Source organism: Anomaloglossus baeobatrachus, chromosome 8, assembly GCF_048569485.1.
Source record: "Anomaloglossus baeobatrachus isolate aAnoBae1 chromosome 8, aAnoBae1.hap1, whole genome shotgun sequence".
NCBI classification, from domain to species: domain Eukaryota; kingdom Metazoa; phylum Chordata; class Amphibia; order Anura; family Aromobatidae; genus Anomaloglossus; species Anomaloglossus baeobatrachus.
The window spans coordinates 64629156-64652262 of NC_134360.1; the positions used below are offsets into that span (position 1 = coordinate 64629156).

Below are 23107 nucleotides of genomic sequence, written 5' to 3' on the forward strand. Positions count from 1 at the left end.
CAAAAGTCATACAGGGCAAGAGGTACTACCTCGTGGAGCGGGCCGGTCGTGGTCCGGAGCATAGATCCTGGGAGTTGGAGGATCATATCCGCACCCCGGGGTTGATAGCGGCCTTCGAGCACGGACAAGGGGGGGGGCCTAGACGGGGGGGTAATGTTACATCTCGTGGTTCTCCTGTTACAAGGAGTGAAGCGGTCTCCCATTCCTGGCCTGCCGCAGGTCCTCCTGCTCAGCGGCCCCGAAGGTCTGCGAGGTTGCGCAATGTGCAGAGGTTTACTGCTCAGGGAAGCAGTGAGACTCCCATTATCTCTGCACATTGTGAGACCGAGGATCCCGCCTCTATTTCCCAGAGGCAGGAGGGTGAGCATGTGCTATGCGTGGTGGGTTCTGATTCGCCCACTGACATCACACGGCTTGATGACAAGGCAGGTGACGTGGTGAATCCTGACTGGCCAGGCTGGGACGTCGTGGACCCTGATTGGGTCAAGTCCGTCATCTCCGCCTCGCGCCCGCCCTTGGGTGGAACGACACCTCCTTAAAAGCTCCTCCTGCCATCATGGCGGCGCGCGACCGTCCTTCTATGTTTGGATGTCTGGCAGCGTGCTGCCACGCCACTGCTCAGGCATTACTGTCTTCTGTGGGCTTGGCCCTTGCTGCTTAGGCAGTACCTCGTTTGCAGGCCGTGTTCCTGCCTTGCTGCTCCGGCAGTATCCCCTTCCACAGGCCGTGTTCCTGTCCCAGGTGAGCTCCTCAAGCCTCCACCGGACTCGCCTGGTTATTGAAAGCACACGTGCGTGGGCACCTCTGTGCTACCCTCGTGCCATATTCTCGTGACTTCCACTGGCACACGTGCGTGGGCACCTCTGTGCTTCCCCGTGCAACAGGTACACCGAGCCGTGAGATCCCTGCCATACAACCCTCACGGGTTAGGGCTGATCGGTGTACATAGATCGTCTGTGACATTCCAGACGATCGCTAGCAGCAACCCGCTCACTCTTCACCCACCATAGCGGCGGTCCCTTACACCGCACAGTGGACCTTGACCGGCGGAAGCTGTCCATTTCCCATCTTGGCACGCTTCCCCGGGTCCCCCTCGTAACACACGGGGCCTGGGGGGATACTCGTCGCTGGGCCGGTGTAGGGTCAGGGGATGTCATAGGTGGCCCTGCCCGGTTTCGTGACCTCGAGGTGTCCACAAAAAAGGATGAAGGATGGAGGATGGGAATGGTGGTGAGGGTGATGATGGTGGAGATTGGGAGTTGCAGTAGTTGTCTCGTGACTCCACCTGCGGTACACGGCCAGGGATTAGCAGCTGTTGCTGTCCTCTTGATGATGTCGCAGAAGGATGGTTCTGCTCCCCACAGGTGGCGCAGGCCCCAGGGAGGATCATGTGGGTTGTAATGGCCGAATCGCGGGGCGACGGTGCCAGCAATAAGCGGCACAGTCAGTTGCTGCGGTTTCAGGTCTTTTTACTCACAGTTCATGTGCAGCCCTCAGGGTACTGGCCTCTGCGAACATGGGCCCCAACAGATCCTGGGTCCTTTGGACGTCAGAACCGGTACAGTGGTTCGTGGGCCCTTCCTACTTGCATCTTTAAAGATAGATCCCCATGGCCTGAATCTGCTTGGGGACCCCGGTTCGTTCAGTGTTAACTCCCTTCCTGTGTCCAGGTGACGTGGGTCCGCTGTGGGGTGTGACTTTGATCACGACTCCGGACTCTATATGCCACTGTGCTCCGGCATCTTGTGGTGGCCAGAAGGACATACAATCCTGCTGTCCTGCAGATTCTGGTGAAACAACGTGAAGTATGTTCCACCTTAGGGCTCTGCAACCTGCACGGCGCCAATCCTGAGGGAGCAATGAAGCTCTCCCCTTGGCGACCGTATTGTCTCCTCAATCTCACCAGAACCACCGGAAAACCCGTCCGCTCCTGTCCTCTCCTGCTGGAGAACTCCCTAACTGCTCTGTCAGCTCCTAACTACCACGTCCCACGGGTGGCCGCTCCTCCCCCGGTTCCCTGTCACTAGTGGTTGGGAGCCCCCATGTTTGATGACTACTTTAAGAGCAGACCCTAGCCCGGTCCCCAATGGGCAGGGCAACATGATTGTGTGTATGAGTTTGTGTGTTGTGGAACTGGTACTGACCTTCCTTGGATCCAGGATGAGTACCGCACCTTAAGTGAGGTGCAGTATCCTGTGGCAACTGAAGCCTCAGGGGCGCCACAATGGCATCATGGGTATATACACCAATAGCATCTGATAGTAGGAGCAGCAGCTGGTATCGTAGGTTTGGCTAAGAGGGGTAGTTGCAGCAGCAGCAGCTGGCAACGTAGGGGCTTCCGGTAGGAGGTATGGATAGCTGCAGCAGCAGCGGAGTCATTATGCACTGGAACACAGAAGAGCATCAGTAATACACCACACAGCACTGAACAGCAGCGACAGCACAAAGGGATCTGAGAACTAGTAACATTAGGAACATGTTGTCTAGGCACCTTCAAAAGGGGGAAGGTACCTTAAATACCTCATGCCTCTCAGCAATAAATAACCAACCAAAATCAGTCAGAAAATTGTTTTACGAGTTTTCCTATAACCAATAGCCACAGCCTATAAAATGAAAAACACAGAAAGAATAATAATAGTAATAATAATAATGATTTTATTATTATTATTATTATTATTATTATTATTATTATTATTATTATTATTATTAGCCTTAGAAGTGTTAGGACTTACACATATACTGTTTTTTTTTTTTTAAATGTTGACAGCTCCATACAAGTAAATGGGCTTGCACTACAAGTTGAAGGGACTCACGAATCAGAAAGTAATGGCTGCATCCTAGTGATTTACCATCACATGTTTTAATGGGATGACCCCTTTTTGGTTCTCTACTGGGAATGGATGGAAACGGCCCATTCTACTATGCTGACACCATGCTAAAGAGTCACTAATGGCTAGACGTGTGAATAAACAGGTAATGCACCACATTACGGTATAACATTGTGTAGATCAGAATGGTATCATTATCCGAGAATAATGCATTTGATAGTAGAGATTTGCACGATCTTAAAAGCTATTTGGGATTTTTGCAACTATGGTTACTTTTTACTTTCTATAGTCAGGATGATCTATTCTCCAGAAAGGTGAAGGACACATCGGACGCCCGCACCTCACTAATGGAAAGGTTTTGTTTGATGCTTACATTCCACATTGATTGTACGGGGAGAAAATACTGGCGTGAGTCATCGCAAACATCGGTGATGTCTCTACATTTGTAAAATCCATGGTCATTTTTATGGCACATTATTGTATTACTACTGGTCTAAGGTCACCAAAAATATTCACGTACTGTCCACGGAAGCCATATTTGTCAGGACTGAAACTGCTCCAAAGTCCTCAAGTTAATATTCAACCAAGGATGACTACTGTACATGGTATATAAGAAGGGGAAAAGTCTGGGAAGGCTTACATCACTGCGGCTTCTCTATAGAAGATCCATCTATCTCTCGGCACCATGGGTGTAAGTTCATTTATGGGATTTTTCACACTTACGCTTTGTTTTTTCTTCCTAAGATACTTTCTAGAGAATATGTTCCTATAAATTCACTTACGCTTTGTTTTTCCTTCCTGAGATACTTTCAAGAGATAAGTTCCTATAAATTCTTATTTTTAGAACATTTCTCTTTATCACTGAGCAGGACTGCTATAGTAATTGATTGACAGCTATAACTTTTGGCAAAAAAAAGCAAATAGTCGTTTTTTGAGGCTAAATGAAATGGTATTTGTTACTGATTTATTTTCTTTTCCAGATATAGCGACATTTTTGATCATTGGTTGTGTTTGGTATTGTATTCATCTTTATATGTCATTTAGACTGTTCTGCAATCACAGATACAGCCGGTAGACAGGAGTCATGCTGTATCTAGATATAAGTAGATCTGACTTTTATAGCCCCATACAATATTCCTACACAGTCATACATTGATCCAATAATATCACGTTTCATCACATTCTAAGAGAATATGTTGGTAGCTCTCTCCATTCCAGAGATAATTGCAATGATTTCTGCTGTGTGTGCAATTTGCTTGGAAACGGCTGGAAAATGCATTTGGTAGATGCTCAAACATATCTCTAGTTTTAAGTGGTGTAGAATTATTTTTTTTGTGGTTCTGCACTCAGCCCATCCCATTTCATCACATTCTCAGAGAATAAGTTGGTAGCGCTCTTCATTCCAGAGATAATTCAATGATTTCTGCTGTGTGGGCAATTTGCTTGGAAACGGCTGGAAAATGCATTTGGTAGATGCTCAAACATATCTCTAGTTTTAAGTGGTGTAGAATTATTTTTTTTTGTGGTTCTGCACTCAGCCCATCCCATGTCATCACATTCTAAGAGAATAAGTTGGTAGCGCTCTTCATTCCAGAGGTAATTCAATGATTTCTGCTGTGTGGGTAATTTGCTTGGAAACGGCTGGAAAATGTATTTGGTGAATGCTCGCACATAACTCTGGATTGAAGTGGTATTGAATGGAAATGTTTGTGGTTCTGCACTCAGTCCGTCACATATCATCACATTCTAAGAGAATACGTTGGTAGCTCTCTTCGTTCCAGAGATAATTGCAACAATTTCTGCTATGTGGGCAATTTGCTTGGAAATGGCTGGAAAATGCATTTGGTGATTGCTATCGCACATATTTCTAAATTGAAGTGGTATAGTATTTAAATGTTGGTAGTATTGCACTCAGTCCATCACATTTTATCACATTCTAAGAGAATATGTTGGTAGCTCTCTTCATTCTAGAGATAATTGCAACAATTTGTCCTCTGTGTGCAATTTGCTTGGAAATAGCTGGAAAATGCATTTGCGAATGCTCGCACTTATTTCTGGATTAAAGTAGTGTAGAATGATTTTTTTTATGGTTTTTGCACTCAGTCCATAACATTTCATCACATTCTAAGAGAATAAGTTGGTAGCTTTCTTCGTTCCAGAGATACTTGCAACAATTTCTGCTGTTTGTGCAACTTGCTTGGAAACGGCTGGAAAATACATTTGGCAAATGCTTGCAGGTATCTCTGAATTTAAGTGGTGTAGAATGAAAATTTTTGCAGTTTTACACTAAGCCACTGTGGCGCCCTGGCCTAGCCAGGTCGTCACAGATAACATCCAAACACCCCCACCCCCACTAGACATCAGCCAAACAAAAACCCTTGTTGCCTCCCTCCAGTGTCTGATGTCCACACCAGGTGGGGTGGAGCTAAGCGGTTGGCTCTGTGGCGCCCCTGACCTGGTCAGGCACCACTGAGTGCTGCACCCATGCTGGGGACAGTACAACACAGGTAATCCAGAAGGCTGACCGAGGTGTGACTACACAGGCGCATAGTGATCAGGTCTCACACATGTACCTTTGAGAGGACCCCTGGGGATCCCAGGAGGGGGCAAAGCCTTCACCTCCACTTGAGGAGTGGAGGGGGCGAAGCCTCCATCTCCACTCAAGGGGTGTGGTAGAGAGCCTGGTTGCTAGGTGGCGTAGGCAAGAACAGGAGAGGAGGAGCAGTGAGCCGGTTTAGTGTGCAGTCCAGGGAGAGCAGACGTGAGGAGCAGACCCCTGGGGCTGTGACAGTCTAACAGCGTCCGCGCAGTGACTACCGACGGGGGAGAACGGTCACCTAGTAGTGCTACCCGAAATCCATCTTCAGCTAAAGAGAGAGCAACGGAGTGGGAAGTAAGGAGACTGCTAGGGAGTTACCAGGCCCAAACGGGTAGCAGGTCCCAGTGCAGGGATAGATCCACCCTTTCCTTGCCAAACCTGCATGAGGGGGCACTTCATACCCCCAAGACCACACTACAGAGTCCGCAGCCACGTCGCCACAGTTAGGGCCCATAGTTCACAGGAGGCAAGCAGCCGGAGTGTCCTGGTCCAGGCTACAAGCAAACGGGCCAAAACGAAGGGGAGAGAGGCTTCAGCAACTTCCCTGGGTGACCCCCATAGGGACTAAAAGTCGGGGTTACCCCAAAACGCAAAGGGCTAAGGAAGGCGAGTCGGTAGTCACCCTCATCAGTCAGCCTGAAGGACACCTGGTTCCAGCCTGGTTCATCCCAGCTACGCCCGGGTTACTCACTCTGCCACCTTCTGTGAGTAAAACCCCTGAAAGACCTTCTGCTTGTGTGGAGTTATTCTGCGCCTTGTGGTTCTACACATCTACACAGGGCCCTGGGGCTTGCCTCACTCTCAGGAGGCTATTACAACTGACTGCACCCACCATCAGCCCCAGGCGTCCCTCAATCTGCAGTGGCGGTCCCCACTGACCGCAATTCTGAGAGTGGCGTCACGACAATCCTAAATAGAAGATCTCCTACCTGTGACAAGATCCAGCTGCGTGGAGTCCCTGAAGGTAATGCACCGACACAGCACTGGAGGGGCTTCACATCTGGCGTCACGAACAGGATAAGGACTAGACCTGTTCAGACAGGTGACCATGTGCCTGGGCGGTCCGCTTGAAAAATTGGAAGCGCCGCCATATTGCCACCATGAAAAGCGCGCTGAAAAACAACAGCAGCCCGCGCTGGGAGAAGTTACCGCCCACGAAGAGGTGTGGCTACCCAGAGATCCCCTGCAGAGTCCTGACCTCGCAAGTGAAGAGAGCGGAGGCGTTCAGAGACGTCGGGACAGAAAGGGAGCCATAAGCTTGCTGCTGGGAGAGGAGTTGCAGGAAGTGAAGGAATTGGCACTTCGGCTGCAAGAAGAAGTCAGAAGTCTGCTGCTGAGAGAAGACCTGGAGAGCAGCGACGACGCGGTGAAGATGGCGTCTGAAGATAGGAGCCCAGAGCCGGGTTCCGCTGCCTGGTGGGCCCGGGAGCTTGCCCAGTTCAGTGACCGGCTGGAGGCGAGACTCGTGCAACAGATCCGAGAGGGACGTGCGGAGCTTCTGGAGATGGCTGCGGCGGTTCAGGCCTATGAAGGGAGAGCCACGCGACGAGTGCCAGACCGAGCGACGACGACTCAGACCCCGATGATACCACCGATCGGTGAGTCCAGTGTTGCCCCTGCCAGCGCGAGTGCCCCGACCCCTGCTGCCATGCCCGCGGGCCCAGGAGAGATGCCCGGCGCGGCGACGCTGAACCAGGCCGCAACCACGCCAGGTGCGGCCCGCCAAGCCCAGGCCGCCGCAGCGATGCCCTGCCCGGCCCGCAAAGATCCGGCTGCCGCCGCAACCCTCATCCACGCCGCGGGTGTGACGCTGACCCAGGCCGCCGCCCTGCTAGGCCCGGCCCGCCAAGACCCCACCGCAGCAGCGACGCTCGTCCGCGCCGCAAGTGAGGTGCTGAACCAGGCCGCAGCCACGCCAGGTGCGGCCCGCCAAGCCCAGATCGCTGCAGCGACGCCCAGCCCAGCCTGCACAGATCCCATCGCAGCTGCGACGCCAATCCAGGCCGCCGCAGCGATGCCCTGCCCGGCCCGCCAAGAACCGGCCACAGTAGCGATGCCCGCTAAGACTGCAACAGCGACGCTGTTCCAGGCCGCCGCCATGTCAGGCGCGGCCCGCCAAGACCAGGCCGCCGCCATGCAGGGCACGGCCCACAAAGACAAGACTGTACCACTGTTTACCCCGGCCTGCAAGGCCAGAGCAGACACCGCTCCCCAGTCTAAGGAAGTCCCTGCTAGGAAGTCCCTGCTGGGAGAGGACCCTGAATACTGGAAGCTGAAGGCTGACCTAGAGGCCCAGTTCCCACAGGAGATGGTGGACCGGTATCTGCTCCCCCCGCATACCCACAGGAAGACTTCTGCAACATCCACGCCAAAGAGCCCACCGCCCGGGCCTGCTGATGAACACCCATCCCCAGCGCTGCCACAACCGGAGTGCTCAGAAGAACTAAGGGGGAGGGGAGGCCAGGAAGCTGAGAAGCTGACCCCGGAGCCATCAGCAGTGGATCCATGCCCAGAGCCAGAGATGTTGCCATACTCCCGCTGGGATGAAGAGGAAGATTTGTCCAGAAACCTCACCTGGGAGCCTGCAAGCAGTGAAGTAGCAACCCAGCAGAACAAAGTTTTCCCCTGCACAACAATCTCCAGAGAAGAAAGGTGAAGTGACGGCCAGAGACTTGGAGGAGAAACGGTTCTTGAGAAGGGCCAAATCCCAGGTCAGAGGTCCACTCTGTCGTGGTGTAGTAGAAGACTTCAGCTTGAAATCAGGATATGGCTTCATAGTAGCTCCTGGTATGAAGGAAGGCATTTTTGTTAACAGAAGAGACGTTAGAGCTCATTTGCCCAGAGGACATCCAGGAAGGAACCTACGGACAGGAGATTCAGTGGAATTCACCATGCACCAAGGAGAAAGGGGATGGTATGCATTGGATGTTACACCATGTCCCAGACATCCCTACAGTGAACCTGCGGTCTCAACAGAAAAAGAAACAGATACAGAAAAAGAAACAGATACAGAAAAAGAAACAGATACAGAAAAAGAAACAGATACAGAAGAAGAAGGAAAAGACAAGGATGGAGAAAACAACAGGTGCCGCAGCCCTACAGGCCCAAGCCCTGGTGAGGAGGAATCTATGTAGAGAAAAGTAAGAAGTACAGCAAGTTAAAGTTTTGAAAAGTTTGCAACGTTAATGTTTAAGAAATGTGCCCACATAAACTAGTGTGAGAAACCCATGAACCTTAAGGCTATGAACTGGCTATAGCCACAAACTCTCGCAGTGTACATAGTTACCCCAGAGGTACCACCACCAGGGAGCACGCCTGTTTATGGGGCCTGGCTCACCTGCAACCAGAGAGCACGCCTGTTTATGGGGCATGGCTCTCCACCACAAAGAGGGTACCTGGTCAGCACCAACTGTGGAGGCCGCCTCTACATCCTGCCAGAAGAGGCTGAAGGCGCGGCTCCACCAGGCCAGGTATACCCTGAAACCACCAGCCCATGAAAGCCGCCTCTACATCCTGCCAGAAGAGGCTGAAGGCGTGGCCAACGTGAAAGGGTTTAGGGTGGGTTAACGGACTTGTGGGTGGAGGGTGGTGATGTATGGTACCTGGTGGTTTTAAAATGTTTTACAATGTTTTAATGTTTTACGCATTTTAAAATGTTGTCTTGCAGCCCGAGGACGTGCTGGTGATAACTAAGGGGGAATGTGGCGCCCCTGACCTGGTCAGGCACCACTGAGTGCTGCACCCATGCTGGGGACAGTACAACACAGGTAATCCAGAAGGCTGACCGAGGTGTGACTACACAGGCGCATAGTGATCAGGTCTCACACATGTACCTTTGAGAGGACCCCTGGGGATCCCAGGAGGGGGCAAAGCCTTCACCTCCACTTGAGGAGTGGAGGGGGCGAAGCCTCCATCTCCACTCAAGGGGTGTGGTAGAGAGCCTGGTTGCTAGGTGGCGTAGGCAAGAACAGGAGAGGAGGAGCAGTGAGCCGGTTTAGTGTGCAGTCCAGGGAGAGCAGACGTGAGGAGCAGACCCCTGGGGCTGTGACAGTCTAACAGCGTCCGCGCAGTGACTACCGACGGGGGAGAACGGTCACCTAGTAGTGCTACCCGAAATCCATCTTCAGCTAAAGAGAGAGCAACGGAGTGGGAAGTAAGGAGACTGCTAGGGAGTTACCAGGCCCAAACGGGTAGCAGGTCCCAGTGCAGGGATAGATCCACCCTTTCCTTGCCAAACCTGCATGAGGGGGCACTTCATACCCCCAAGACCACACTACAGAGTCCGCAGCCACGTCGCCACAGTTAGGGCCCATAGTTCACAGGAGGCAAGCAGCCGGAGTGTCCTGGTCCAGGCTACAAGCAAACGGGCCAAAACGAAGGGGAGAGAGGCTTCAGCAACTTCCCTGGGTGACCCCCATAGGGACTAAAAGTCGGGGTTACCCCAAAACGCAAAGGGCTAAGGAAGGCGAGTCGGTAGTCACCCTCATCAGTCAGCCTGAAGGACACCTGGTTCCAGCCTGGTTCATCCCAGCTACGCCCGGGTTACTCACTCTGCCACCTTCTGTGAGTAAAACCCCTGAAAGACCTTCTGCTTGTGTGGAGTTATTCTGCGCCTTGTGGTTCTACACATCTACACAGGGCCCTGGGGCTTGCCTCACTCTCAGGAGGCTATTACAACTGACTGCACCCACCATCAGCCCCAGGCGTCCCTCAATCTGCAGTGGCGGTCCCCACTGACCGCAATTCTGAGAGTGGCGTCACGACAATCCTAAATAGAAGATCTCCTACCTGTGACAAGATCCAGCTGCGTGGAGTCCCTGAAGGTAATGCACCGACACAGCACTGGAGGGGCTTCACAGCTCCACCCACCGAGGAGTTCACAGGCCTGGAGGCGGGAAAAGTGACAGAACAGTTTAGTGTTGGAGTTTGAGGAGTGAGGAGTAAACACTTGGGTGTCTGGGTTTGTGGCCCAGGCACTAACAGCAAAATTGGCAGACGGTGGTGGCCGTCTGCAAGAGTGGTGGAGCAACGCGGAACCGTAGGACCGGAGACAGGCGACAGCCCGCCGGTACTGACCGGGGAGCGAAGTGAAGCCAGCACACACAGGCAGGGCCATCGGACCCTGACCAGGCTTGGAGCCGCCGACAATAGTCAGATCCAAATGTGACTGGAACCCCAGGGGTTTCACAACAGCAAAAGTCCCGATTGAAGGCAACCGCCCACACCGTGAGGGTATACAGCTACCGCCTAAGACTAGAGACCCAAGGGTCAGCGTCTGCGGGCAAACGGGCTCCTCCGGTACCCATACACCGGGGAGCGGACTACCGTTGGGAATACATAGTAGTCAGCAAGAGAACATTAAGGTGCAGGGAAAGACAGCCGCCATCACCTGTCCGGGGAGAAGCACTGCAGCCGGCTGCGGGACCCATCCATCTAGCCTTTTGGTTTACCGAGAACTTTGTACCTTTCTTGCTGAGTGAGTACACCCGTGCCATCCGGCACCGCGCCGCGCTGTCCCTGCAACCCTGCACCTCACCGACCCTGCCTCCCCGTCACTTCATCGGGCCCCGGGACCACCAACCCCTACCCACGGAGGGGGAAAACAACATCCCAGCTGCTCCTTACCATTGCTCCCGGGATCCCCGTCACCAGCAGTGGTGGTGCCCATCTTCACCACGACCCGTGGGTGGCGTCACGGACTAAATCCCCCAAACCAACCACCCCTTTCACTCACGGGCGAGGAGCGCCGCTCGAGTCCCCGGATCCGGCCCACCGCTCGAGCCACCATCGCAGCTGCGCCGGACCCGAGCGTTAGCGAGCGCAGCGCAGTGGCGTCCTCCCCGCCCGCGACACCACCATACACTATAATAATATAATAAATATAAATATATATATATATAGATGACCTGATTCTTTCCCATATTACTGGGTGAATGGATCACTATATGGCTATGTACGAGGAATGCTGTATGGGACTATAAAACTAAAAAAAATGAAAATATTGCACCTCATTTTGCATACAAAATTTTAAAAATTCTTCAGTCATACATTTTACCCCGGTGGCATGAGCAGTTGGCACTGTGATTTGTCACCGAACAAAGATATCAGTATGACTTGATAATTGAACTATGTATGGTAGCATACAATATACATGTTTTTGCCATTTTTTATGCATTTATGGCACACTTTTTGCTTGTGTTTTTGATGCATTTTCACTACATTCATTAGAACAGATGAAAAATGCTGAAATAATTGGCATGTTGCAGATTTGAAACTCCTGCAAAACTGCAAGAAAAACATAAGCAGTCAGTAATCTCATTCATTTTGCTTGCACTAGTAAATCATTCAACCTTTGAGGTTGCTCAGAAAAAAAATGTAGCAAAAATGCAGCACCACCTAACGCCTCTGTCACACGTTCGTGCCTCCGGTACTTGTTTGACAGTTTTCTCACGTACCGGAGACACGTACACACGTGGACCTATGTATTCCTAATGGTTTGGATACACGTAAGTATTTTTGAACGGAACGTGTGTCCGTTCCGTATTTACGCGTGTCCGTGTGTTTCTCACGCTGACATGTCCGTTTTTCTCCGGCATCACGGGTGTCACACGGCCCGCACCTGTACCACACGGATGTAGTGTGGATGCGGTCCCGTGTGACACGCGCCGGAGAAACATGTGTCATTATTTTAAAATAAAAAAACACATACTTACCTCCACCAGCCCTGCAGAATCTTCCGCTGCAAACAGTTGCTGCCGACCGCCGCTCGTTATGAGCGTGTTAAGGAGAGGTGGGTGTGATGTCACGGGCGCTAATCTCCGCCCCTCCAACGGAAGCAGCATCAGCGGTTAGTGGGCATGGCTGGAGCCGAAGATCAGTACTCTGGACAGCAGCAAGGACCACGGGAGTATTCAATTTACCGGTTCTCCGTGTGTTATCGCGGATAGCACACGTAGAACATACGTGGCCCGCACGTATCGGAGACACGTACTTACCAAACGCAACACGCAAGGAAAATACGTGACTCGCGGCACGTGCGTGATTTTCACGTATGTGTGAGAGAGGCCTAATATGTATGGTGGGCTCTAGAGTTGTCAGGAATATATGGAGTACACCCCCTCCTCCAGAGACCAGGGAGTGATAGGGCCGATGTATACAGAGTCTTATCTCTGTGTATACTAGTAGACACCCATACACACAATATCATTGTAGTGCGGTGCATACACACCATACACTATTCTGCCTCTCCAGATTTAGGTATTAAAAAGTATCAGCCATATTGAATTTCAACATGCCCCTTCCTGTATTCTTATATTAGATGACCACCTTGTATTATCTGGACCAATAGAGCAGCTGTCAATGAATGCCTCACCCTTGAGTGATAATGAAATGTCAGTTGTTTGCACAACATATATATAGAGGATGAAATAAGTGTTGAACACGTCACCAATTTTCTAAGTCAATATATTTGTAAAGGTGCTATTGACATTAAATTATCACCAGATGTTGGTAACAACCCATCCAATCCACACAGGCAAAAAAATCAAACCATAGATTTAGTGACGTGTAATTATGAGAAATAACATAGGGAAAAAGTATTGAACACGCTTACTGAAATTTATTTAATACTTTGTACAAAAGCCTGTGTTGATTATGACAGTTTCAAGATGCCTTCTGTATAGAAAATCTAGTAACCTGCATTGCTCAGTTGTGATTTTGGACCATTCTTCCACACAAACACTCTTCATATCATGAAGGTCCTGTTTTCTCCTTCTATGATCTTTGAGCTTTTCTTCCTTCCATACATTTTCTATTGGATTCAGGTCCGGTGATTGGTTCGGCCATTCTAGCAGCTTTATTTTCTTTAGCTGAAACCAGTTGAGGTTTCCTTGGCTGTGTATTTGGGATGATTGTCTTGCTGAAATGTCCACCCTCGTTTCATCTTCATCATCTTGGCAGTTGGCAGCAGATTTTTATCAAGAATGTCTCAGTACATTTGTCCATTCATCCATCCATCATTCAATGACATGAAGTTTGTCTGTGTCGTATACTGAAAAACAGCCCCACACATGATATTCCCACCTCCAAACGTCACTGTTTCTGTGGTGTTTTTGGGATGTTTTGCATTTTGGCCTCTAAAAATGTGTTTGTATTATGGCATCCAAAAAGTTCAATTTTGGTCTCATCACAGACTTGTCTAATAGTTGTTGAGTAAACTTTAAACACACTTGAATATGCTTTATATTCAGCAATGGAGTCTTGTGTGGTGAACGTGCATACACCCCATGGAGGTGAGTGCACTAATAATTGTTTTGTTTTTTTTTTTTTAAATAATTGTACCTGCTAATTCCAGGTCTTTCTGTTGCTCACCCGAGGTGGTTCTTGGATCTTGAACAACTGTTCCGATAATTCTTTTCACTCCTCTGTCTGAAATCTTGAGGGGAGTTCCTGGTCGTGGCCAGTTTATGTTGAAATGATATTATTTCCACTTCTGTATTACGGCCGTAACAGTGCTCACTGGAACCTTCAGTAGATTACAAATTATTTTGTAATCAGTGTCAGTAATCAGTATGTTTTGCAATAATAAGATTGTGATGTCTTGAGACAGCTCACAGATTTTACCCAACATGAGATGTTTCTTGTGTGGCACCTTTATATAGGCCATCAGTTGAACCAGCTGATATTATCTTTCACTAACTGACAGGATAGCTTTTCAATTACGGATAGATTTTAGCTGGTGTTACGACTTTTACATTTTTTTTGTAACTCTCTTTTTTTCTGTGTTTACTATTTTTTACCTGTCTCATTTCTCAATAATACACATACCTTAATTTATGGACATCTGTGGTTAAATTTCTTTGCCTGTGTGGACTGGATGGGTCATTACTGACATCTGGTGAGAAATGTAGAAATATGTTTACTTAGAAAAGGTGACGTGATCAATACTCCCTATAATACTATTGCGAATAACCTGAAGAAGGAGTTTCTACTCCAAAACGCGTTGAATAAAATCACTTTCTAGGATTCGCTTTCATTCCTTTTCCATGGTAGCGCGGATGTTTAACCCTTACCGTCCATTATCAGCTACGCATCACAGAGTCGGGAAAGATAGCTGTCGGCTGAACGATTGATAGTGCATGGGGGCCTGAGTTTGCAGGAGAGAAATGGGAGCAAATGTTAATTTCTCTTGCGAGCCAAGAAGCTAATGATTAGGGATGATCGAATACCTCAAATATTCGGCTACACTCATATTCGACGAATAGGTCGCCGCTATTTGACTATTTGCGAATATTCGATGCGCAATGTAAGTGTATGGGAAACCCGAATAGTTGCCGAAAAGCAACTATTCGGGCTTCCCATAGACTTACTTTGCACATCAAATATTTGCATAGCGGCGACCTATTCGTCGAATATTCGCGAAGCCGAATATTGTTGAATATTTGTGATATTCGATCATCCCTAGTAATGATACATTACATGATCCCCACTTCCATCACTGGACCAGTCCAGGTTCTCCAGAGATCTTCTCTTTTTGGCCAAGCCTAGTTATGGGTTATTAATTTAGATCCCCAATGTCATATTCTCCTCCATTAACTTATATTTCTCTAAATGGGAATTTCAAGATGTTTTCTATTAGAAATTAGTTATTTGAGGTTAGTCTAATAATTATGCCCAAATATGGTTTTAACAAATAATTGAGATCGATGACAAACCATTTGACTGTATATGAGTCCTCCGTACACCGTGCCCCTGTTGCATCCCCATGACCTCTGGACCTCGCACATTAGATCTGCCCTTTATTTGTCTTTGATTTGGAGCAGGTGGTTATCAGTACATAATTATCTCGCTGTTATTCCTGCTTTTATAGTCGCGTCTTATCAAGTTGTTCCCTTAACCCATTTAATGACCATGAAGGGACATGGGAAAACAGGAAGCAATTAATGGTTCACGATTCATCCTCTTCAATGGCCTCGTTAGCTAAAACACTCTTACTCTTTATACTGCGAACATAACATACAGAATTTATTAGACATTGTGTGGTTTGCCTTTATTATTTTGCTTTAGTTGTTTTAGGTGACATCCTAATGGAGTCCTTTATTATTCCCATTAATTACAGATCTATCACTTGACTACATTATTCCTACTTGTTTAATCAACAAACTTTGCATAAAAAAAGTAGTTAAAGGGATTACAACAAATTCTCTCTCTACTCCTAGCCTCTTCTCCTCGCTTCCGCTTCCCGAATTCATCAGTTGTTCTGAAAAATTACTAAAATCCGCCCAGCTACAAAATAAGGCACAAGGCAGCTAGCTGTGGTGGTATTCAATTACAACTGCCTATTGAAGTCTATGGAGAGCCAAGGAAAGAGAAGGAGGGAGGAGCATAGAAAGTGTTGGTACTTTGTAGTAAGTGTTCATCTCACCTCAGTGCTGGATTCACAGCTACACTGCTCAGTACTGCTGTTTAATGTCCTTCATGCTGCTCCTGGTTTTGTGCATTGCATAGAGACAGCAAGGCAAACATCTTTCATGGTTCTTGCTGCCCCCCAAAAGCTGGTAGAGAGCTCAAAAAGGTAATCCATATCCTTAGGATACGTCATCAATCTTTGATCGGCTGGGGTCTGATACCCGGTATCCAGTTTTCGGTGCCGGTGGTAGTAGCAGGCAGCCAGAAATGCTCAGTTTCGGCCGGGTACTTCACATCTACCTTCCATTGATTTGAATTGGAGGTGTATGTTCAGTGCCCAGCCGCAGCCGCTATCAGAAGATAGGGCAGCTCCAGAACTGAGCAACTCCGGCTGCCTGCTGCTGCCGCCAGCACGATAAACAGCTGATTGGCGGAGGCACTGAGTATCACCCCCCAGTCGATCAGACATTGATGACCTATTCTAAAGGCCACTTTACACACAGAGATAAATCTTTGGCAGATCTGTGGTTGCAGTGAAATCATAGACATATTGTTCCATTTGTACACAGCCACAAACCTGGCACTGATTGTCCACAATTTCACTGCAACCACAGATCTGCTGCAGATTTATCTCTGTGTGTAACAGGGCCTTAAGGATGTGGATTACCTTTTTATTTTCTCCCCGAGCTTTTGGCTGGCAGCAAGAACCATGAAGGATACTTGCCTTGCTGTTTCATGCAACACACAAATCAGCAGCAGCATGGAGGACATTAAACAGCAGTACTGAGCAGTGTAGCTGCAAATCCAGCACTGAGGTGAGATAAATGACAGGTGTGCTTTCAATAAACGACTAATACGAATATGTGGTTAATTTTGAAACATCTTGTAATCAAGGTGGGTCTGTATCGAGACACCTCCACGGATTGCTCAAAAGATTGGTAAGAAGTGTCTGGTTCAGTATAAAGAAGCAAGGAGCTCAGAAGGCAGAAGAACTCAGCTCCTACAAGAAGATGTGCACAGGGTGATGTATGGAAGACTTTTTATTGAGTCCTTATGCCACTGTGTGCATGTGCTTATGAAGAAGCATAGCGCTTCTGCCTCTTCAACTTTGCATTTCAGCTGAGAAGCTCCGTTTTGACACGTCTTTTGAGCAATCAGTGGTGGTATCAGGACCCCCAATAATCTGCACTTACAAGCTATTTAAAAACATCTAATACTTAGGTACACCTTACGATTTATGGATTCCTCTTAGGCAGCAGCAGAAACAGACAGAAGAGGGTCCTTGCGCACAATTCCACCTGCTTTGGAGGTGGGCATGGACTCCATACCTCTTGGGTCATACCTCTTGCTGGTCTACTAGGCATTGCTCCCACCCAACCAGAATCCTACTCCACACTGATGAGGGGCAATGCCCCGAAACAGCTGTCTGTGGATGGATACCTGGCCTTGGTATTTCCCTTGTCATATCTTTGAACTTGTCGAAGAGTTGGATATTGACTAAAAGGGCCACTTAATATGGTGGTTATGGTGGTCTCCTAAAAAGAGTCACCCCTTGGCTGGGCCCTTCCCGGAGGGATATCTGGCTGGTTTCTGTGTTGAGACTCCTAACAGAGGCTCCACGGACCTTTTTGATTTGCATATTTCCCAGGGGGCAATGTACCTAGGATTTCACTGTCTTGAGCGCCCTCGCTGGCTGCCGGCAGTGTTTTCTCTGGCTGATCTCCCCGAGATCAGTAATTGTTTTCTTTTAAGGCTATGACATATATAAAATGGGTCAACTGAACGCAATGATCAATTCCTTGAAATAACATTGAATTCATATTTTTACAAAACAGGAGAAATTTGAAATGCTGAACCTTGAGCTGTCACCGGGAGAAAGCTTGAAGCTGAAAGGAAAACTTTCAGGAGATGCCAAGAAGTAAGTTATTTGATCTCTGTGACAATAATGGTAATGACACCCAAGTGGGGCATCAACCAGTAGATTTGCTGGAGACTTAGCCCAGATTGTCTAGTGTAGAACATAATAATATTCCTTGAAGAATTCATTGATACACTTGAATGTTGAAATTCTAACATTGTTTTTAAACAATTACTTAAAGGGTGTTTCCAATACGTCCTTCCGATAGGTCATCAGTCAGCTCAGTGGATGTCCAACACTTGCCACTCACTCCGATCAGCCACTTATGGAGTTAAACAGCACAACTCTGATCTTCATCCACTGTTTATTGGCTGCGGCCAGGTACTGAGGATCCTCTCCTATTTGACTTTTCATATCTGTCACTGAACCTTTGAAAAAGCTGTTCTGTTCAACTCCGCATCTACTGACATCCAGCCATCCCTGGAGTTGAGCAAAGCTCGGGGAGGAAGGGGGGGTTCATTCTCAAGGATACGAGGTCAGCAATATTAATTTAGGGAAACAACCCTTTAAAGGGATCTGTTATCAGATTTCATACAGTGCATTATTAAAAAGATCTTGTGCATCTGATGATGCTGGTGTGCTTACTTTTGGAACTCATATCATAATAGCTGATATTTAGATGAGCCCAAATAGACCTTCTAAAATGAAAAAAACTAAAACAAATCTTCTAGAACTATTAAGTAATGGATTTTCAACGTAAATACACCAGCCTTTTCAGGCCTAAGAGATTTAGATGAGCCCAAATAGACCTTCTAAAATGAAAAAAAAAAACGTAAAAAAAAATCTAGAACTATTAAGTAATGGATTTTCAACGTAAATACACCAGCCTCTTTAGGCCTAAGAGATCTATTTAATAAAATACTATGAAATCTGGTGACAGATTCCCTTTCAATTGAGTTTTTTTTCACAATCAACAAAAATCAACTAACTATGGAATAGGCAATAAATGACTGCTTGGGGCACCACCACTGATTACTAGAAAAACCACGTAACCACAGTGAGTAGGTATATGAATGAACCGATGGTCAAGCATTTGACCTGCTGCCTAATTCAATGGCACTGATGGAGACAATCAAGGACGATGTTTGACTTTTTTTTTGCCAACCCAATAGACATTGAATAGAGTGGTAGGGCACAGGTTCGATCATGGCTTCCATTCAAGCCTCTTCTCACTGGACGATTGCAGAGAGGTGGTCTAGGCCCCAAATCTAGTGATCGTCAGCGATTTCACCAGCCAGAACCCCAGTGATCACACTACTTGTTTCCTTCACAGCTTCTCCTTTAATCTGGGCCGCAGTGCCAGTGATATAGGGCTACATTTTAATCCTCGCCTGTCCGAGAAAACGATTGTGTGTAACTCCAAGCGCAACAACAGCTGGGAGTCGGAGCAACGAGATGGACACCAGTGCTTTTCTCCGGGGACAGATGTCAAGGTAGATATGATGTGATTAAAAAAGTACCACGCCAAAAAGGTAGACAATATATGATGGATATACTGTACATTGGGGCTTACAAAATTCAAGTCAACTGCTCAGGTTTCTTGATTACCCATTGTTCTCTGTAATACATTGACCAACGCTATTTAGAAGTAGAAGCAATGGAGAACAGAGGAAACTGAAAGCAGCATGAGATAGACCTTCTTTTCATATAATTTTAGCAACACCGGTGGACGTTTTTCCATGTGTTCTACAATTTAAAAATATACTTTTGGGAGATCTAAATGTTGTTTTCACAATGTGACTGCAGGTGTCACGCTGGGTGAGAGAGGACTCCCAGTGAGCAACGCAACACAAAGGGTACACCAGGGTAGCAATAGAATGGAACGCCCTGGCGCTAGGGAGATGGGAGCGGGTTCACCTCTTAACACTCACCTGAGGCTGATCTCTGCACTACCTAACATCCTTAGATAGATCCTTTTCCCCCATGTGCCATCACTTGCCTAGGCCCTTGCTGACCCTGAACTCACCTTGACTAGTGAAGGCCAGCAAGACACTAGTTTTGCTACTGCAATAAGACAAAACAAAGAAGGTAAGACAAACAAGGGAAAGACACAACAAATAGAACTCCACAGCTTCACCAGCAGAAACTTCTCAGTTGCAACAAAAGCTAGACCTCAGCTTTCTCCAGAGACTGGCTCCTTCAAAGTGGACAGCTTAGGTATGAGCTATAGCCGGCATAGGAGTGAGTTTATATAGCAGAAGGAAGTGGCCGCAGCTGAGATTTCACAGTTACAAGTAAATCTCAGCAGGATAGAAAAGAGACTTTAACGTGAACCTGTCAGGTGCATTATGCACCCAGAACTACAAGCAGTTCTGGGTGCATATTTGTAATCCCTGCCTAACTGTCCCAGGCTATAGTAGCATACAATAACCCCTTCACGACCGGCCGATTTTTCGCTTTCCATTTTTTTTTTCGCCATTCTTTTTCTGAGAGACGTAACTTTTTTATTTTTCAGTCAATATGGTCATGTGAGGGCTCATTTTTTGCGGAACGAGCTGTACTTTTAAATGAAACCATCAGTTTTACCATATAGTGTACTGGAAAACGGCAAAAAAAATCCAAATGCAGAAAAATTGCAAAAAAAGTGCAATAGCACTATGGTTTTTGACATATTTTATTCACTGTGTTCACTATATGGTAAAACTGATGTGTGGGTGTGATGCCTCAGGTCAGTGCGAGTTCGTAGACACCAAACATGTATAGGTTTACTTTTATATAAGGGGTTAAAAAAAAATGTTTGTCCGAAAAAAGTGGCGCACGTTTTACGCCATATTCCGTGACCCGTAGCGTTCTCATTTTTCGGGATCTATGGCTCAGTGATGGCTTATTTTTTGCGTCTCGAGCTGACGTTTTTAACGGTACCATTTTTGCGCAAATGCTACGTTTTGATCGCCTCTTATTGCATTTTGCGCAAAAGTTGTGGCGACAAAAAAACGTTGTTTTGGCGTTTGGAATTTTTTTGCCGCTACGCCGTATACTGACCAGATTAATTGATTTTATATTTTGATAGATTGGGCGTTTCTGAACGCAACGATACCAAATGTGGGTATATTTTTTATTTTTTTAACCCTTTAATTTTCAATGGGGCGAATGGGAGGTGATTTGAACTTTTAGGTTTTTTTGTTTTTTTTTTTGAATTTTTTAAAACTTTTTTTTAACTATTTTTTTAATTTTACTAGTCCCCCTAGGGGGCTATTGCGATCAGCAATCCGATCGCTCTGCAGTATCTGCTGATCACAGCTACAAGGCTGTAAACAGCAGATACGCTCTCTTTCTCTTTTGCTGTGCCGCTGGCACAGCGAAAGTGAAAGCAAGTCATGTGTAGTACAGGAGTCATCACATGACCCTGTGCTACCATGACAACTATCGGAAGTCACGTGATCGCGTCACGTGACTTCCAGTATCGGGCGGTAAGTAAAACTTTACCGTGATCGCGCTTATAATGGCGCTGTCACGTATTGACAGCGCCATTTAAGGGGTTAATCGGCACGAGCAGATAATGAGCTGTGAAAATCAGCTGAGATGTGTGCCGATCGCGGCATGCTGCCGGCGGCAGACCGTGGGCAGTAACGTTATGTCATTTAGGACGTAATTTTACTGCCCGCGGTCGTTAAGGGGTTAAGAGATCTCTAGAAAAATATTTCTAAAGATCCTTTATGACATGCTAATGAGCACAAGGACTAGTCACAAGGGTGTTCATTACCCCGACTAGTCCGCCCTCTTAGCATGTTAGCACGCCCACAGGAGTGTGGTAACATGCTATTCAATGCCCATTACACAACGTCATCGGCGGTGATGCACGGGCCTGTGTTTGTTGTCACCACTTCAAAAGTCGGGCTTAGGGTCAGTGCACATGCACACTATGAAGCCAGGTGTATGCGTCCCGGCTTCAGAGAGGTCTAGAGCGCATGACTGGAAGTGCAGGGCATTCAGATCATGCGCACTGACCCTAAACCTGGCAATTTGAAGCGGTAACAACGGACACACGTACACTCGTCACCGCTGATGACGCTGGGCAATGGGCATTGAATAGCATGTTATCACGCCCCTCTGGGCATGCTAACATGCTAAGAGGGCAGACTAGTTGGGGAAAAAAACACCCTTGCAACTAGTCCCTGTGCTCATTAGCATATCATAAAGGATCTTAAGAAATACATTTTCTAAAGATCTCTTTATGTATGCTACTAGATACAGGGATTAGCAATATGCACCCAGAAGTACTCATGGTTCTGGATGCATATTGCACCTGACAGGGTCACTTTAGTACCTTTCGCACCAAATGGAATAAAATACGCTCCTACTCATGGTAAATGATGAGCGGATTCTAAAACGGATCTACGATCAGCCAAACACTAAGGGGTACTTTGCACACAACGACATCGCAGCTGCGATGTCGGTGGGGTCAAATTGAAAGTGACGCACATCCGGTGTCGCTCTCAACATCGTAGTGTGTAAAGCCTAGATGATACGATTAACGAGCGCAAAAGCGTCGTAATCGTATCATCGGTGTAGCGTCGGCGAATTCCATAATTACCTTCCTGGTCGCAGGAGTGAAGGAACATCTCCTACCGGTGTCACCGCGGCTCCTGTCGGCTATGCGGAAGGAAGGAGGTGGGCGGGATGTTTACGTCCCGCTCATCTCCGCCCCTCCGCTTCTATTGGCCGCCTGCCGTGTGACGTCGCTATGACGCCGCACGACCCGCCCCCTTAATAAGGAGGCGGGTCGCCGGCCAGAGCGACGTCGCAGGGCAAGGTGAGTGCATGTGAAGCTGCCGTAGCGATAATTTTCGCTACGCCAGCTATCACCACATATCGCAGCTGCGACAGAGGCGGGGACTATCGCACTCGGCATCGCAGCATCGGCTTGCGATGTCGTAGTGTGCAAAGTATCCCTTTGACCTTCTGATATGTGATCCCAACGAGGTCTCAGCAGGGTGTGACACACTCGTGACGTGACAGTTGTTGGCACATAATATCTATCTATGTATATGGTATATATTGATTTTTTTCTTATCTCTTCCATAGATCTCAATCAAGTTCAATGGATCCAACTTTGTTGTGCATCTTCCGGATGGCCATCAGATTTCCTTTCCAAATCGCCATGGCTATGATAAACTCACATACCTGTCTGTTAAAGGTGACTTCAAGGTCACATCTTTCAAATATGAATGAAATGTCAGTCACTACATTCCACAATAAATCATGTTTTGGATAAAAATGAATTTTGTATTCTTGATTTAAGGAAGGTAACTGAAGTTTAGTGGATCAAAACCACAGGCATGGGCAGTTTTCTGCTCTCTGATGCTAGGCTACGAGAGATAATGATACATGCAAGAACCAGAAAAAAGGCTATCC

At 47.5% G+C, this 23107-nt stretch overlaps 1 protein-coding gene across 1 annotated transcript; it reads left to right on the forward strand.

Moving 5' to 3' along the window:
* Window positions 1-3420: 3420 nt before the first annotated feature.
* Window positions 3421-22970, forward strand: LGALS2 (galectin 2). Its single transcript, XM_075320831.1, has 4 exons — window positions 3421-3519; window positions 17670-17752; window positions 19026-19185; window positions 22778-22970. The coding sequence occupies exons 1-4, from the start codon at window positions 3514-3516 to the stop codon at window positions 22922-22924; spliced, it is 396 nt and encodes a 131-aa protein (XP_075176946.1). The 5' UTR covers window positions 3421-3513; the 3' UTR covers window positions 22925-22970.
* The last annotated feature ends 137 nt before the right edge of the window (window positions 22971-23107 follow it).

What these genes read in the sequence shown, in the direction of transcription:
- LGALS2 (XM_075320831.1), top strand. An exon ending in CTTTCAGGAGATGCCAAGAA is followed by an intron (nt 17,753 to 19,025) that starts GTAAGTTATTTG and finishes TTTCCTTCACAG; the next exon opens with CTTCTCCTTTAATCTGGGCC. An exon ending in CTCCGGGGACAGATGTCAAG is followed by an intron (nt 19,186 to 22,777) that starts GTAGATATGATG and finishes TCTCTTCCATAG; the next exon opens with ATCTCAATCAAGTTCAATGG.